General features: G+C 37.2%; 1 protein-coding gene across 1 annotated transcript; it reads left to right on the top strand.

Moving 5' to 3' along the window:
• The first annotated feature begins 1,395 nt into the window (after positions 1 to 1,395).
• LOC109242927 (DNA-directed RNA polymerase III subunit 1-like) lies at positions 1,396 to 14,900 on the top strand. The gene is made up of 6 exons (XM_019409809.1): positions 1,396 to 1,722; positions 1,807 to 1,936; positions 4,546 to 4,695; positions 6,271 to 6,448; positions 14,470 to 14,639; positions 14,745 to 14,900. The coding sequence occupies exons 1-6, from the start codon at positions 1,652 to 1,654 to the stop codon at positions 14,883 to 14,885; spliced, it is 840 nt and encodes a 279-aa protein (XP_019265354.1). The 5' UTR covers positions 1,396 to 1,651; the 3' UTR covers positions 14,886 to 14,900.
• Positions 14,901 to 15,264: the final 364 nt, after the last annotated feature.

Below are 15,264 nucleotides of genomic sequence, written 5' to 3'. Positions count from 1 at the left end.
GGGGGGGGGGGGGGGATTGACCGTGATAGATACGTTAGATGAGAGAGAATCAGATAGAGATATCTTTTAAGTGAATGTTGTACATAATTTAATTAAAAAGGTAAGATTCTAAAATAAATTGTATTAAAGGTAGTTTTGTAAAAGCAGTTCTAGAAAATATAAATAAAAATTTAAAGGGTCGTACACTATGTAAATTCCTCTTGTATCAAAGGCTGACTCTGCTCTAGGGCTCCAACTCGAGCAAACGCTGAGAATATATACAACGATAATAGTTATGTAAATTTAAATGGGAAAATATTGCTAAGGGAAGTTACTATATTACCAGATTTAAGCTCATTTTTGCCTTAAAATAGTTTAGTTTCTTATTATTAATACAAATTTTAATTTCATAAAAAATAATATATAAATTATCGCAATGTGAGTTTATTTGATATTGCTGATCAACTGTTGTATAAGTTATGCAAGTATATCGAATGTTGTATAAGTTATGCAAGTATAATCTTTGTTTGATTAACCAATCAAACAATGCATAAATTAATCATGTGCAAAATAATAATTGTAACCTCTCTGACCGAATCGTGTTACTTTATGTTTGAATTATTCTTCCTAAATAATAAGACGACATTTTTGGTCTGCCGAAAAAAATAAAACCCACTAGCAATCTAGTGATAGAAAGCAATAACTAAAACAATTGATGGATGATCTTGGACAACCTTATAATTCATTAGCCAATTTTACTGAAAGTAAATGCATCCTCGCATTTGATGTGTACACCAAATCAAATTATTTAGCCTCAGTAATTAAAATTTGAAAGTGAGAAAACATGTGAGATCTAGTACGTATATACGCATTCATTGGTCAAAATGTCACCTTATTTTCCTTTAGGAAAAATTAAAGATAACTCTTTGCATAAAATAATAAAATGTCCAACGCCAACAATCATTGTGACAGAGATGAAATTTAGCAAAGCATAGTTAGCAGCTGCCCTGAAATACAAAAATCACACGAGCAGCTTTGACACGATCATTCAATATCAGACATTTTCTACCATATTAGAAATAATCTTTCCCATTCTTTAATTTTGCCTTCTTAAATTTCAACATTTTTCTCAATTACAAGTAGAAGGAATGATAAAATTAAATATTTGATACAGTAGAAGGTCAAATTTAGACCTTTTTGTTGTTGTGAATTTGTTACGAGATGTCAGCCACACTAAAAATTCTTCTGCTGGGAAAAAAAGGCTAATGTATATTTTTGTCCAGTTTTTCTCAATGGACTTGTATGATGCTGCCAAGTGTATTGGCAAAATTTTAAAGGCCAAGATCTTCTTGATATTTACAATTCAATTTGCCTTACTTCAAATCCAAACAGTGACTCCGTTTTTGGACCATGACGGCGAACTTTCCACGCCGGTTAATACGTAAACCTATAGGTTAGTCTTCTTTTTCTCCTTTTATCAGTGTCAACGTTCTTCTATCCCCTCTCCTTCACTCCTCTTCTCATCCCACTACATTAATTTAGCAAGACTCTCCTCAGATAAACCCCAACCCTCCTGCCCAATAAGCAGCTTCTCCTTAAACCCCCACACCTCACACTTCCATTCCTCTGTACTTTTTCAGCACAGAAGGAAAAAAAAAAATAATCTTTTGAGATGAAGAGAACACAAGAGATAATCCAATTCACTAAACAGCCCTACATTGAAGATGTTGGTCCTAGAAAAATGTCAGTTAATTGAATTTTTCTTGTTTTTTATTTTCTGGTTTTAGTTAATGTTTTGATCAATTGTTTTTATTATTGTTGGAACAGAAAAAGCATTCAATTTTCTCTATTCTCAGAGGCGGAAATTTTGAAGTTAGGAGAAGTTGAAGTCTACCGCGGGGTTTACTATGAATCTACTAAAAAGCCTATTCCTAATGGCTTGTTAGATCCCCGCATGGTAATCCTCTTTCAAATCTAATTCACATAACAATCTCATTTAAATTGGCTTAGCAACATAATTATTGAACATTGTTTATAGAAGGCGGGTCCCAGCTCGTCTATATACTACTCCATCCATTCCACTTTATGTGACACAGTTCCTGTACAGCTTGTTGCATATTGTATTGTATCGTATTGTTGATGAATATAATATTTGTTTTGGTTGTTACTTAAATTTTATGTATCATATTGTTAAATCAGTAGTCATGTAACGATAAAAAATTCCATTTTATGTGTGGTCGCATTGTTTATTTGTTTTTCTTCTTATTTTGTCCTTAATTATTATTTAATAATTACATTTACCCTTTACCCTACATTTTTTTAATAACTCTACCTAGTACCCTACTCTTTCTTTTAATATTGTAAGCTTATTCCTCAAATTGCTGGCTGTGTGACANTCGCCGGACTCCGTGTGTTCCGCACCTCCCATTGCCGGAGATGGTCCGTCAGACTGCCGGAAAATCTACCGGAAGAGCACCATGGGAAGAACTGCCAGCCATTGGTAATCTACTGAAAACAAATGTTATCACAATCGAAGGAAAGAAAAGAGAAGATGAATTAGCGAGAAGACAAAGTTTCCTCAGAATCTCTCTCAAATGAACAATGAAGATATGAGAAATGAATGCCTCAACCCACCTTTATAGGCAACATAAATGGCTTTTGCAAAGCCCAATAGCCATCATTTACTGCACGACCAACCGTAAAACGGTTCGGTTCTGTAGCAGCAAGCGTCATTATGACGAGCTCCATAAAGCGGCTTCTCAACCATCCGCCAGCATACCGCCGTCAGAACAATCGCTACGACCTATGAACACTGAAAGAATGTGCCGAACGCCGGTAAAATTTTGGACGACCAAATACGTACTCGGCGCATATTCATTCCCCACGGCAATCTTCAATACATGAAAGGCTACGGCCAACCTCAACATACGAAAGGCTACGGCCATCTCCAATATATAAAAGGCTAAGGCCATCTTCTATACATGAAAGGCTACGGCCAACCTCAACATACGAAAGGCTACGGCCATCTCCAATATATAAAAGGCTACGGCCATCCTCAATATACGAAAGGCTACAGCCATCTCCAACGTGTAAACGGCTAAGGCCACCGCCGCCAATAATTCGACTCCCTTATTCGAGTTGTTTACAAATCACAATCGATGAAGTCCGCTCATCGAGCTCGGCCGAAACACGACCTCAATAAGCGGAGGGATTAACTGTATGGGTCAAAATCTGATCCCACGATAATTAACGAGGCTAATCCCGTTTTAAGTTAATTCATGATTAATTAACGGCACGAACACTCAAGATTGACAACGTTCAACCCGCCTCTAGCTCGGTCGACAAGGCCCTGGCCTACGCGCCAATACAAAGGCGAGATCTCAACGTGGTTACGGCCACTTATTGCCAGCTCACGAAGCTCACAACTATAAATACCAAGAGAGGAAACCCCAGAAAGGGGGCTGCTTCTTCACCACTAGTGAGAGGAGAGAGAAACGAGAAAATATGCCCCTCTTATGGGAAAAGAAAACACCATTGTAAGGCTCTGAACCTCTCCATGGAGAGGCAGACCAAACAAATATTATCAATAAAGGTTTCTAATGCTTCTCCCCCTAATTCTGAGTTCTTATTTTCATGTCTTTCAATTGGTCCAACGGATTATTACGATTTGCTATGATTATACCGGGATTTATTTATATTGTTTTGTACTCGTAAGATGTGTAACATTTTTTGAGCAAACAATATTGTTAAATCCGTAGTCATGTAACGATAAAAAGTTCCATTTTATGTCTGGTCGCGTTGTTTATTTGTTTTTCTCCTCATTTTGTCCTTAATTATTATTTAATAATTACATTTTACCCTTTACCCTACATTTTTTTAATAACTCTACCTAGTACCCTACTCTTTCTTTTAATATTGTAAGCTTATTCCTCAAATTGCTGGCTATGTGACATTATAAAATGATATAATCTACTCAGACATTGTATTCATCAATACGATACAGTACAATACATGATGAAATGATACCTAGCAAGTAGCAACCATCAAAACAAATTGTTATTAGTACATTCAATAAAGAATGTCACATTTCAATATTTGGAAACTGTTTAACTTTAACTTCCCATTGCACTTAAGGAAAAACTTCTATAGCCATACAAATACTCTGGCACGTTTAAGACCAAAGATCTCAAAAGTCTTCGTTTTTTCTTAATATCAATACCAAGTCCATACAAACTATGTCACATAGGAAGTATATAATTTGTGGTTTATTGTATAGAGGTGTAGCTGTTGCTCTGAGAACTATTTTTAGGGCTGCTGGGAGTATAATGCAGTTTAATCATTATTTTTGGAGCGTGAGTGTTTACAGGTTTTTAGTTGCTAACAGTTTATGATCTGTGCATATCAGTTTAAATGAGTGGAGGCCAAGTAAAACTATTTTGATTTATGGTTAGATGGTGGAAAGGAACAACTTTGAGCTTCATGTTTCTCTTTGAGTTTGAATAACTTTTTTTTATGTCTTTGATGCTGATTTCCGTATCTTGATTATACGAAGTTTTGGATTTTCAGGGGCCTCCAAACAAGAATGGGGGTTGTGAAACATGTCACGGGAACTTTAGAGAGTGTCCAGGTCATTACGGATACTTGGTGCTTACTCTACCCGTTTATAATGTTGGATATTTAGGCACGGTTGTGGACCTCTTGAAGTGCATATGCAAGGTGATATCTTGTTTGAACTTAACCCCTTTGATCTCTGCGGCAATAAGCTATTTGTAGTTTTCACTTAGAGGGTGTTTGGATTGGCTTATTTTAAGTGCTTATTGGCTTTTAAGCACTTTCTAGTTTTTGTGGTGTTTGGCAATGATAAAAAGTGCTTTAAAACACTTACTTTTAGGCATGAAAAGTACAAAAATAAGCCAAAAGCCAAAAGTTGGGTATTACCAACTTATGGCTTTTGGCTTTTAGCTTATAAGCTACTTTTTTAAAAGCCAATCCAAACACCCTCTTAATCTTTCTGGTATATATCAACTTTATACAACTTCAAGAATGCAATTTAACTGGGCAGAGAGGTTGAAAATTTAGTTTTTCTTCCACATCATATTGGTAGTAGCGAGGAAAAATTGTATACAAATTGTTTAAAATTTCTTTGATTGAAAAAAAGAAGAAGTCATTTAAAACTTTAATTTTAAGCTGTTAAATGATGAAAATTTGTGATAGTTTTATGTTAAGTTATTTTTAGAACTGTGAAATTTATTTAGAGACATTAAGTTGAATAATGAGAAAAAGACACCTAAGGTTCTATTATTGTCAAGACAAAAATAGTAGTATATTGATCAAAACTCCATATAATTGATGTGCCTTTTCATAATACTTGTGCAAATTATGACACTGACTTGGTCCTTTATTGATGAAATTGTTTCTCCCAAAAAAGAAAAGAAAGGGAAAAAAGAAAGAAATAGACGAGAATGACTTTGAAGTAAGAGGAAAAAAGGCAGTAATTTGATGTTAATAAAACTAGTAATTCTGAATTAGCATGGTAGAGGAAGTAGATGGGATGTTTGGGGAGTATGCTATTTATGCAGTAATTTTAAATTAACATGTAAAAACTAGTTTCGGAGGCAGCAAAATCTTTGAATCAAATTTAGAAGAAAGAAGAAGTGGACTCTGATGGGTTTGTTGTAGGGGAGATACAAATAGTTTTAAGGTGAGTTAGTTTGGGGGGAAGGTAAAAGATGATAGGTAGGGTAAGGGTAGACTTATCATGGCGTGATATGTGCAAACACGAAATTGCCTGTTTTACGAATATAAAGAAAAAAAGCATTGCGATGGATTTCATCTGCTGAAGGTAAAGCTAGAATGTCCTGGTGGAGAATGGTCACTGCAAAAGTTAGCTCAGATAGGGATATAGCACAGGTCACTAATAATAATAAACATGACTGGGAATAGCAATAGAGTAGGTACAAATTGAACAATCCTAACTGACCTCAAAGGCTAATTGGTAGTCATCCATGCAAGGACAATAATTTATTTGATTCTGATACTTTCACCAAGATTCCCATGTGAAGTTGGTTAGGAGAGTAGTATTTACTATATTAAACCAAACAAAATGAAAAAACCAAGAAAAGAAAAAGAAGAAAATGGTTTGGAGATAGTACCAGTGATATTAGTAATTTATGATGCCTTGTCGGAGTTTTGTTTTCTTTTTTCCTTCCTCTGACCGTGCTCAAGAGCTTGGTATCTACTTTGCTTGCAGTGCTTTAATATTTTTCCTTATGCAACCGCTTTTTTTATCAGTGCTGCTCTTCGATACTTCTAGATGACAAGGAGCGTCGAGTCTTTTTGAAGAAGATGAGAAATCCAAGAACTGAGCCTTTGATGAAGAGTGAACTACAGAAAAAGGTTGTGAAAAAGTGTACTTCCATGACAAGTGGCCAGAAGAGTGTCACATGTTCCAAATGCGGATACATGAATGGTTTGATATTCTTCTTCGTCTTCATCTTTTTGGCTAAAGCTAGTCCTTTGTTCTAACTAGATGCCATCTGCATTTCTGTTGACTATTTATTATGCATGTGCAACTATTTCTATGTGATTTTGAAGGGCATTCATTTGAAAAAATCTAGGAAAATTGTTTTATCTATAATATCGAAATCGAAGTGAGCGGATATTATTTAACATGTAAATTTGAAAAATATGTGAAAATTGGTGAAACTTTTTTCTTGGAAAATTGCTTCAGATTCTCCAAAGCTGAAAAAAATTTCGATTTTTTTCTCAAGTAAATGTATTTCGATTTTTTCTAAAAGCTGAAATGCTACTCCAGAGGTGTTTTTTTAAGTTCCTTTTCTTTTTCTTTCTCTTTTTCCTTTTTTTTTTCTTTTATTGTTTTTTTTCCTGAGCCGAGGGTCGATTGGAAACAGCCTCTCTGCCCTTTCGGGTAGGGGTAAGGCCTGTGTACGTATTACCCCCCTCACCCCACTTTGTGGGACTATACTGGGTAGTTGTTGTTGTTGTACTTTCAACACTTTTTGATAACAAATGCTCCATTGTTTAGAAGGTTGGGCCTTGAATTTTTCTTGATATCTAGTGCTGAATGTTAAATTTTGTTTTAGCTTTTACGTTGAGGAATTCACATTTCTCTTTATAGAACCAATGATGTAATACTTCTTTTGGCATGTGAATCGGATAATATGTTGATAATTCTTCAACAAAAAAATTCCTTAATACTAATTGTCATATTCAAGCTCATTGTAACATGCATATTGCCTGTAAGATTGTACCAATAAAGAAGCCAAATTGTTATAATGCCTCTTGTAGATAAATAGTCACCATACCTACTAATTTACATTGGGATGGACCTTTGTTCCGAGTTGCATTTTTTCTTTTTATGCTGGATTATATTCCATAATGGGTGAAGGTGTTAAAATGGAACAAGGTAGGTCTAAAATCACTTGGAAGGAAGTTGTCTCAAAAGACCTACAATCTCTTGGAATCAATGCAGATTTAGCGAAAGAAAATTTTTATATAGGCAATATTACTCCGTCCCAATTTACGTGCCACCGTTTGACTAAGGACAAAGTTTAAGAAAGAAAGGAAGGCTTTTGAAACTTGTGGTCTGAAACAAGTCCTAGATATTTGTGTGACTATAAATCTTCCTATTAAGGGTAACATGAAAATTTTAATGTTAAAATTGTTTTCAAATATAGAAAATTGATATCCTTTTTGGGACAGACTAAAAAGGATAGAGTGCCACATAAATGGAATGGAGGGAGTAGCTAGGAATGTATTTTAGTCATGTTAAGACGTTTATTTAGGTCCTATACTTTGTAGGAGTCTTCTAACGCTATTAGATATTCTTATGCGAGTAGGAAATATAGAGAATGTCTAGCACTTTTCATATTTATTTTTATGATGTATAATGTTAGTGTGAGATGATTTAAATGGGGAATAAAGTTATGGGTTGATTGGTTTGGGGCGGCGCGTTACATGAGAAGCGTTAAATCATGTCAGCATTTTGCTTAAGTGGCTTCTCTTTATGCATAGAGTAGATAATTGCCATGTAGTTCTCTGATAAGCGAGGAATTTGTTCGCTAGGATAAGTAAATAAAATATCTCCACTAGGATAAGTAAATAAAATATCTCTGTGAGAATGCACAGGAGAAAAATATTATTGATTGATATTCTATGTTACAGTGAGCCCTATTTATATGTATACATAACACATAGCCTACTCCTATTACATAAGGGACTAAGACTAATTACACATATTCACATTACTATTCTAACACTCCCCTCAAGCTGGTGCATTTAAATCATATGTACCGAGCTTGTTACATATGTAGTTAATACGAGGACTAGTGAGGGAGTTGGTGAAAATATCTGCAAGCTGATCATTCGACTTCACAAACTTTGTAGCAATATCTTCTGTGAGTATCTTTTCTCTAACAAAGCGACAATCAATCTCAATGTGTTTAGTTTTCTCATGGAACACAAGATTTGACGCAATATGAAGAGCAGCTTGATTATCACACACAAGTCCCATCTGACTAATCTCACCAAATTTCAACTCCTTGAGCAACTGTTTGATCCAAATTAGCTCACATGTCGCCATAGCCATTGCTCGATATTTTGCTTCTGCACTTGACCGAGCAACTCTTGCTCTTCCAAGATTCCATATTTTCTCTTACTAAGACACAATATCCAGACGTAGAACGTCTATTAGAAGATGATCCTGTCCAATCAGCATCTGAGTATCCAACGATCTGTTCATGACCTCGATCCTCAAACAATAAACCTTTGTTTGAAGCTGATTTTATATAGCGAAGAATGCGGACAACTACATCCCAATGACTATCAAAGGGAGAATCCATAAACTGACTCACAACACTCACAGGAAAGGAAATGTCAGGTCTAGTCATTGTGAGGTAATTTAATTTACCAACCAACCGCCTATATCTTGCAGGATCGCTAAGAGGCTCCCCCTGTCCTGGAGTGTCAACAGGTCTACAACCTGTCATTCCTGTCTCCTCAAGAATATCTAAGGCATACTTTCGTTGTGAGATCACAATACCCGAGCTAGACTGGGCGACCTCAATACCTAGAAAATACTTTAATCTGCCCAGATCCTTAGTCTGAAAGTGTTGAAAGAGATGTTACTTCAACTTACTAATACCATCCTGATCATTGCCGGTAATAAGGAGCATGTAGGGGGGGTAGTATGGGACCTCTCATTTAGGAGGAACATGCAAGATAAGGAGATTGCGGAGCTCCAAGATTTATTGACACTGCTATATGGGCAAGACATGCCTCAACCATCTTGTGATTCTTGGAGATGGGGTTTGCGTGGCGATGGTCTGTTCACCGTAAAGTCCTTTTACCAGAGTATGTTGGTGAGAGAGGAGGCCTCTTTTCCATACTCCTCGATCTGAATTCCTAAGGCGCCCACGAAGGTGTGCTTTTTTGCATGGCTAGCGGCGAGGGGAGTGATTTTGACTGCTGAGAATCTGCGAAAGAGGGGAATTACACTTGTTAGTTGGTGTTATATGTGTAAAAGCTCAGTGGAAGAAGTTGATCATCTTTTGTTGCATTGCCCAGTGTCCTCGGCTTTGTGGAGGGCGATCCTGAACATTTTTGGTGTTCAATGGGTGATGCCAAGCACTGTAAAGGAAATGCTATATAGCTGGGCCGGTTTCCGTAGAAGAAGAAAGCAAAAGGCATGGAAGTTCGCTCCGTTAGCTCTCATGTGGATAGTTTGGGGGGAGAGAAATATGAGAGCTTTTGAGGGGATTGAGTCTCCTTTTTCACATCTTAAGAATAGTCTTTTATCTTTGATCGCTTTTTAGTGCACTCATATAGCCCCTATTTGTATAGAAGATTGGACGTCTTTTGTAGAGAATCATGTTCTGATGTAAATTCTCTACTTTTTGGTATACTTCTTGTATATGGGAGTTCTCTCCCTTTTGATTAATACAATTTACCTTATAAAAAAAAATATCATCAACATAAATAACCAGATAAATACAGAGATTTGAAGCAGAATGCCGATAAAACACAGAGTGATTAGCTTCAGTACGAGTCATGCCAAACTCCTGAATAACTGTGCTGAACTTACCAAACCAAGCTCGAGGAGACTGCTTTAGACCATAGAGGGACCGACGCAACCGACATACAAGGCCACTAGACTACCCCTGAGCAAGAAAACCAAGTGGTTGCTCCATATAACCTCATCCTCAAGGTCACCGTGAAGAAAAACATTCTTAATGTCCAACTAATAGAGGCCAATGGCGAACAACAACCATGGATAGAAAAAGGCGGATTGATGCTATTTTAGCCACGGGAGAGAAAGTATCACTGTAATCGAGTCCAAATATCTGAGTATACCCTTTGGAAACAAGCCGAGCCTTAAGTCGATCAACCTGGCCATTTCGACCAACTTTGACTGTATACACCCAACGACAACCAACAATCGATTTACCCGAAGGAAGAGGAACAACCTCCCAAGTACCACTCGTATGTAAAGCAGACATCTCGTCAACCATAGCCCGTCGCCACCCTAAATGAAACGGTGCTTCACCTGTAGACTTAGGGATGGAAATAGAGGACAAAGATGGTACAAATGCACAATGGGATGATGACAGACGATGGTAACTTAAACCGACATACTGCAGATTAGGATTAACTGTGGACCGTATACCTTTTCGTAGTGCAATCGGTTGACTAAGAGGAGACAAGTCCACAGTATTAGTAGGGTCAGGTGCAGGACGTGAATCAGCTGGGGCGCGGACGACAATGGTAAGTCAGGAGTGGTGGAGCTGTAGAAGGTTGAACTAGACTAGGTAGTGTCGCTGGAGCTATTGTTGGTGGAACTGGACTAGGTGGTGGCATTGGAGCTATATGTGGTGGAGCTGCAACCGAGTTGTAGGTGGTGAAGCTGCAACTGAGCTATGGAGGAAGATGAATGGGAGATAGTGACTTAATCTCCAAAAGATGGAACTCGTAGCACCTCAAAAATATCTAAGTGATTACCTGGACCTGTGAAGTATGATTGGTTTCAAAGAAAGTAACTTTAACAGACATAAGATACCGTTGGAGGTCAGGAGAATAGCATCGATATCCCTTTTGCGTTCTCGAGTAACCCAGAAATACGCACTTAAGAGCACAATGAGCTGGAGTAAGGTTATGAACAAAACACGTACTCCCAAAGACACGGGGTGGAAGAGAGAATAAAGATAAGTGGGGAAACATGACAGGGAATGGAACTTGATTCTGGATAACTGAAGATGACATACGATTAATAAGATAGCAAGATGTAAGAACTGCATCCCCCAAAAAACGCAGCGAAACATGAGATTGTATGAGTAGGGTACGGGTAGTTTCAATAAGATGTCTATTCTTTCTTTCAGCTACGCCATTTTGTTAGGATGTGTACGGACAAGATGTTTGATGAATAATCCCATGGGAGTTCATAAACTGCTGAAATGGGGAAGACAAATACTCTAGGGTATTATCACTACGACATGTGCGGATAGAAACCCCAAATTGATTTTGAATTTCAACGTGGAAGGTCTGGAAAATAGAAAACAACTCAGATCGATTTTTCATCAAAAATATCCAAGTGCACCTGGAATAATCATCAATGAAACTGACAAAGTAGCGGAATCCCAAGGTATAACTGACCCGACTAGGACCCCAAACATCTGAATGGACTAAAGTAAAATGTGACTCTGCTCGATTATCAAGACGCCGCGAGAAATGAGAGCGAGTATGCTTACCTAGCTGACATGACTCACGCTCTAGAGTGGACAAGTGAGATAAGCCAGGTACCATTTTCTGAAGTTTTGACAAACTGGGATGTCCCAATCGTTTATGTAATAAATCTGTTGAATCAGTAACGGGACAATTTGTTGAAGGAAGACAAGATGTGAGTCCATGTGATTTTGCAAGGATAAGGTAATAAAGTCCATCTGATTAACGTCCGGTACCAATGATCCGCCCCGTACTGCGTTCCTGTATAAAAACAAGGTCATCAAGAAATAAAACAACACATTTAAGTGATTTGGCTAAGCGACTAACGACTATGAGATTAAAAGGACTACCTGGAACATAAAGAACTGAATCTAAAGGTAAGGAAAGAAGTCGACTTGCTTGACCTATTGCAGTTGCCATTGTTTGAGACCCATTGGCCATTGTGACTGATGGAAGAGATTGAGAATATGAAATACTGGTGAAAAGAGATTTGTTACCAGAAATATGATCAGCTGCACCTGAATCAATGACCCAAGACTTAGAGGTTGAAGATTGGGAGATACAAGTCACGCTACTATCTGTTTGAACAACGGAAGCTATCCCTGAAGATGTCTGTTTACATGCTTTATATTGAAGGAACTCAATATAATCCGGTAAAGAAACCATCTGGGTTGCATTGGATCTAATGGATTGTGAGTCAAAGGCTTGTGATACGAATGCCATTATAATGTTTACGCCTGGAAAAGCATTTTTTTGGAATTAATGTTCACGGCGGAAAAATCGCTGTTCACGCCGGAAAAATATAGAAGTGGTCGGAATTTGATTTGAACTAGATGGGTAGGCTCGGAATTGTGAGGAGAGCATCCTGAAGAAGCTCGGCCAAAAAATGGCCGGAAGATGCATCACGCGCCGACGCGTGATGTCGGATCTTGCCGGAAAATATATTCCCGGCGGCGCGTGAGGGCGCGTGGGTGGAGGTCTGGCGGAGAAATTTTTACGGGTTGGTCGTCGAAAGCCGATTTAACTCGTGGTGTGTTGGTTTTTGCACAACACTGACACATATGGACTTTTTTCTACGGACAATGCTGTTTTTCCAAATAAAGGCTTTTTTTCCTTCGTCCCGGAGTCGCTTGAATTTATGCACATCGAAAAATATCTCACGATTGCTCTGATACCATGTGAGAATGCACGGGAGAAAAATATTATTGATTGATATTCTATGTTACAATGAGCCCTATTTATATGTATACATAACACATAACCTAATCCTATTACATAAGGGACTAAGACTAATTCCATATATTCACATTACTATTCTAACAATCTCTGTAAGGACTCATGGAGGTAGGGGAAGGAGTAGATGGGTTATTTGCAGTGAAATCTTTATCATAAGCTCTAGGCAAAGGATGAGTCAGAGTTTTCCATACTTATCGATTTGGATTCCCATAGGACACCAAAAGAAGTTTGCTTTTTCGCTTGGTTGGCAGCGAGAATTTGAGAAAAAGGCGAATTGCATATGTAAGTTAGTGCTTCGTGTGCACATGTCTAGGTGAAGATGTGGACCACATCCTACTATATTGTTAAGTGGTGACTCGCTTCTCCTGTGTGATTTGAGATGATTTATGATGCAGTGGGCCATGCGGGGTAAAGTGAAGAGACACTTTTCAACTGGAAATTCACAAGAACAAAAGAGAATTTGAAGAGCATGAGATTTGCACTACTAGCATTTATTTGGGTCATGTGAACGAAAGTAATAGGAGAACATAGAGAACGACTATGTACATTTGAGGATTAGCCTGTCATTCCTAGTTTCTTTTTGGTGCACCCATGAGATTCCAATGTATATAGAAGATTGGGTATCATTGATAGAGACTCATATTATGTTGTAAATTCTCTAGTTTTTGGTATATTGTTTGTATACGAGAGATTTTTCCATTATTAATAAAAAGTATTTACCTTAAAAAAATGTCGAAGCTTATATAATTTTTGTTGAATTGTGAGACAATCTCATCCGAAAAAATAAGCTGTTAGGATATCACACTTATTTACTTAATTATGTATTCAGCATATCCACTCACGTGCATATCGGAGTTTTTTTCACGAGCCAATCACATGGAAATCCTCTTTGATGATCTGTAGCGATGGGACTCGAATTCGGAACCTCTGCCTGCTAGTATGCACTGTTGAAGTGTGTGACCAACTTAAATAAAAGCTTAAACCGTCAGCGAGTACTTTTGCTAAGTATTAAGATATTATATGAATACTTGAACTAAGCTAGTGGAACAAGCGTAGTTGTAAATTGCGTCTCTTTTTAGCATTGTATCTATTTCATTTACATTAACCAGTTTCACCAAAAAGCCACCAAAAAATACATCTATGTTTAAGGCTATGAGTGCTTCTTCTTTTTCTTAATTATGCCTTCAACAATTTCGAATGGTTGAGCTGAAAATTTTATTAGATATAGGCAGTGACAGAGCCATAATTTTCGTTAAGGAGTGTCAAAAAATATAAAAGTAAACATACCAGAAAATTAAGGGGAGTCAATACATAGTATATATACATATAATTTATTTTTTTACCGACCTACACAGTGTATTTTTCGCGCGAAGGGGTGTCATTTGACACCCCTTCCTATAGGGTGGCTCCGCCACTGGATATAGGGGAGGCTGTGGGTGCTCTATGGTTTTTGCATGGTGATAGTATCTTTGTGACCTCATTATTTATCTTATTCTTTTATTTTATTATAATTGTTAGGTATGGTAAAAAAGGGTCAGTTAAAAATCATCCATGAACGAGGAAATCGTTTCTTGGATGAGTTTAATGCGGCTATCTCTCACAAGATAGAGCTCAAGACATCTGTTAGTGTGCCTCCAGAAATTGATCCAAAAGCAGTTTACTCCCTTTTTAAGAATATGTCTGATGAGGTATTATTTGATATTTGTTAACTTTTGTACTCCTTTCTCTCCTCTTTTTATGTGCAATCCTTTATTCTTCTTTCTAACATTGTTCTCTCATTGTTTCACATGCAGGATTGTGAGCTACTCTACCTCAGCGATAGACCAGAAAAACTTCTTGTCACAAGTATTCCAGTGCCACCAATAGCTATTCGCCCTTCAGTATTTGTGGATGGTGGAACACAGAGGTCATATGCAATTATTTTTGTCTTATAAATTTTTAATTTGATCTAGATATTCGTAGACAATATAAGATATTTTAATGCACAGATTTTTTCCCCACTTGAAAGTTTTTAAGTTGTTTGTAATTTTCTGTTCTGTCAATTTTGGTCATAAGTAGATGTGTTACTTGTTTTGGGATGTAAACTTTTCGAGGTGTAGGTCGTCGATAATCTTATGTTTGCCCGAGATATAAAAATATGACAAACAAACGTCTAGTGTTGGAGGAAATTGGCAGTAATCAGGATATTTTTTGACTAATTGTTACATCGTTGACCTAACATAGGCCAAATAATTTCTAATTGGACATTGAGACCTCATTTGTTTCTGTTGAGATTAAGACGTATGAATCTGGATACACGTCTGAATATTAAGA

This window comes from Nicotiana attenuata, unplaced genomic scaffold, assembly GCF_001879085.1.
Source record: "Nicotiana attenuata strain UT unplaced genomic scaffold, NIATTr2, whole genome shotgun sequence".
Classification (NCBI taxonomy): Eukaryota; Viridiplantae; Streptophyta; class Magnoliopsida; order Solanales; family Solanaceae; genus Nicotiana; species Nicotiana attenuata.
Note: the sequence above shows the minus strand (reverse complement) of the source record. Positions and strands in the feature narration are given on the sequence as shown.

What these genes read in the sequence shown, in the direction of transcription:
- LOC109242927 (XM_019409809.1), top strand. Translation starts at nt 1,652, where the DNA reads ATGAAGAGAACACAAGAGATAATCCAATTCACTAAACAGCCCTACATT. An exon ending in GATGTTGGTCCTAGAAAAAT is followed by an intron (nt 1,723 to 1,806) that starts GTCAGTTAATTG and finishes TTGTTGGAACAG; the next exon opens with AAAAAGCATTCAATTTTCTC. An exon ending in TCTTGAAGTGCATATGCAAG is followed by an intron (nt 4,696 to 6,270) that starts GTGATATCTTGT and finishes TTTTTTTATCAG; the next exon opens with TGCTGCTCTTCGATACTTCT.